General features: G+C 34.6%; 1 protein-coding gene across 2 annotated transcripts in view; it reads left to right on the top strand.

Annotated features, from left to right (window-relative positions):
- Nucleotides 1–2,343, top strand: part of LOC122789626 (organic solute transporter subunit alpha-like) — a 423,087-nt gene extending 420,744 nt beyond the window's left edge. The window contains exon 8 of one of the 2 annotated variants that reach the window (XM_044057020.1): nt 2,125–2,343. In XM_044057020.1, coding sequence (XP_043912955.1) covers nt 2,125–2,306 — 182 coding nt within the window. In that variant the 3' untranslated portion in view covers nt 2,307–2,343. The remainder of the gene's footprint in view (nt 1–2,124) is intronic. The other variant, XM_044057021.1, reaches the window with a different exon arrangement.
- The last annotated feature ends 401 nt before the right edge of the window (nt 2,344–2,744 follow it).

The following is a 2,744-nucleotide window of genomic DNA, read 5'->3' as shown; positions in this document are numbered from 1 at the left end:
AAAAGCCATACTCCCTCCATTACTGTAATAAACCCTTCCTGTCATTATCATAAACACATCCTCAAACTGCCTGAAGCTACAAATTAATTTAAACATTGTGAAGGTTAATGTTGGATTCTAGGCAAACTGAGCATTCCTAAGCCACTCTCACTAAAGCAGGATAGATTCTTCTCATCCTAAAGGACTTATTAATATCCTTATTCTTATCTTTACAATCTTAAAGTCAAGGGTGTTGACAATCACTGGCAAGAGCACTAAAGCTAAAAACTCTCACCTGTACCCTCAACTCTGATTCTTCATCTTACTTAGCTCTATGAGATCCTGAAGTGTTCCTCTCCATGCAGCTATGCATCCCTCTCTGTTTAGAGCCCTATGGCCTGAAACCATTTAGCATCAAAGAGTCTCTTCTCATTAGCAATTTTAGTTGTTTGCTAAGGCTGCAACTTACAAACTAAGGTTAGATGCAGTTCTGACACAAGAGTAAGATAATGTGTGTTCTGATGCTTCTTCCTATACATCTTATGATCCTCTGCTATCTATTTGCACTCTTCTACTACCTGTGATTTTCTTTGTTATACATGTATCTTCTACTATTTGTGATTTTCTTTGTTATACATGTATCTTCTTTGTTATACTTGTATCTTCTGCTACCTATGATTTTCTTTGGTATACAGGTATCTTCTACTACCTGTGATTTTCTTTGTTATGCACATATCTTCTGCTACCCGTGATTTTCTTTGTTATGCATGGATCTTCTGTGATCTGTGATTTTCTTTGTTATGCATATATCTTCTGCTACCTGTGATTTTCTTTGTTATGCATATATCTTCTGCTACCTGTGATTTTCTTTGTTATGCATGTATCTTTTGCTACCTGTGATTTTCTTTATGTATGCATCTTTTGCTACTCATGATTTTCTTTGTTATGCATGTATCTTCTGCTACCTGTGATTTTCTTTGTTATGCATGTATCTTCTGCTACCTGTGATATTCTTTGTTATGCATGTATCTTCTGCTACCTGTGATTTTCTTTGTTATACATGTATCTTCTACTACTCATGATTTTCTTTGTTATGCATGTATCATTATATTTTCAGATCTTTCTTACTACTGTAACAGGTTCTGTTGAAAACTGGTCACATGAAGGCCAGTGCATATACCTCAAATAAAATAAATGAAAACAAATTATATGTGGCATATTAATTATAAATACCAAATATCATTGGAAACTGAAGAATAAATGTACAACTCTACAACTACAACTAATGTTGTAATACAGGAATATTGTGCCAATCAAAAAAATTTTACAGTGGTATGAAAGTGTTCAAAATACAACTGACTCCATTTCTAAAGTCATAAGAAAAAAAGAACCAGTTGAAATACATAGTTTCTGATCTATGGCTACCTATATGAGACATTTAATGGTATGGCAAAAAAGGTGGTTAATTAGTCATTTGTAAGACTCATGGGCAGCACCATGGCACAGAAAGTAGCATTGCTACCTCACAGGAAGAGTTCCTTTAGTTTGCTTCTCAGCTGCAGTGCCATTCACGTAGAGTCTGTTTGTTCTCCTTGTGTCTACATGGTTATTCTTTAGGGGTCCAGTTTCCTCTCACCTCCTAAAGACAAGGTGTAGGTCTTGCAGATCACATGTGTGTGTGTGTGTGTGTGTGTGTGTGTGTGTGTGTGTGTGTGTGTGTGTGTGTGTGTGTATGTGTGTCCAGTGCATGAGTGTGTGTGTGTGTGTGTGTGTGTGTGTGTGCATTATGGAATAGATTGCCATCCTTTCCAGAATGTGCTTCTGAGATCGGCCATGGCATCCTTACAGCACCGTAGAAGTAAAAGACAATTAAGAAATGGATGGATAAAAGACTCACTTACAGCAAAATAAATAACTATTTTGGCTCACTTGTGACCCATTTTACACAATATGTTCCTTCATCTTTGCATTTGAAAATATACAAGATATTATAAGTTTATTGACATTATGGCAAGTATGTAACGTAAGTTAGATAGAAAAAAATATCCATATACTGCTTTTGATTTCATTGGTCACAAGTTCCTCCAAATCTTAGAAAGAAATTAGCATCATCCCAAAGTAACTGCTAATTTTCTTTGTTCACAGTTATAAATCACCAGCTGCTAATCATGGAAATGTTTGTCATCATTTTACTCTCCCGCTGCTATTACAGAAGAAAATACAATGAGCTGGACATGACTACAATACAGTCAGTGGACCTCAGTACAATGGATATCTCAAAGCAATCCAATTCAAAACAAATAAATGGCAGTGTTCAGTGGGTATAGTATTTTAAAAAAATAAAATAAATGTTTTAATCAAATATTTGTATTTGTTCTTCAATATTTTTCCTTTCAGTATTCAGATATTTTACATCTGAATGCTGGTACAAACATAATATCTTATTTATATAAATTTGTGTTTATATCTGTATATAATATGCACATTTCGGCTTGGCACTTTTGATACCCTTTCAGTTTAGTTGCATTTAGTATTGCAGCATATTATAACAAACTCTTGGGTAGACAGATAGCTTAGTAACATTATTAAGGACACACAGGAGGTGGTCATTATAAGACGGCAACCATTTTAGCCAGATTCTGTCATTAGCTATTTAGTCATCAAAGTTCGGAAATGTTTGTTAGCTATAGTTATCTAGTTTCATTTTGCTTAAGAGTTTGCCTGACAATATCAGAACATTTTGGGAATTACTAAAAAACAATGTG

Source organism: Protopterus annectens, chromosome 15.part0 (genome assembly GCF_019279795.1).
Source record: "Protopterus annectens isolate FY-2018-M chromosome 15.part0, PAN1.0, whole genome shotgun sequence".
Taxonomy (NCBI): domain Eukaryota; kingdom Metazoa; phylum Chordata; order Ceratodontiformes; family Protopteridae; genus Protopterus; species Protopterus annectens.
Note: the sequence above shows the minus strand (reverse complement) of the source record. Positions and strands in the feature narration are given on the sequence as shown.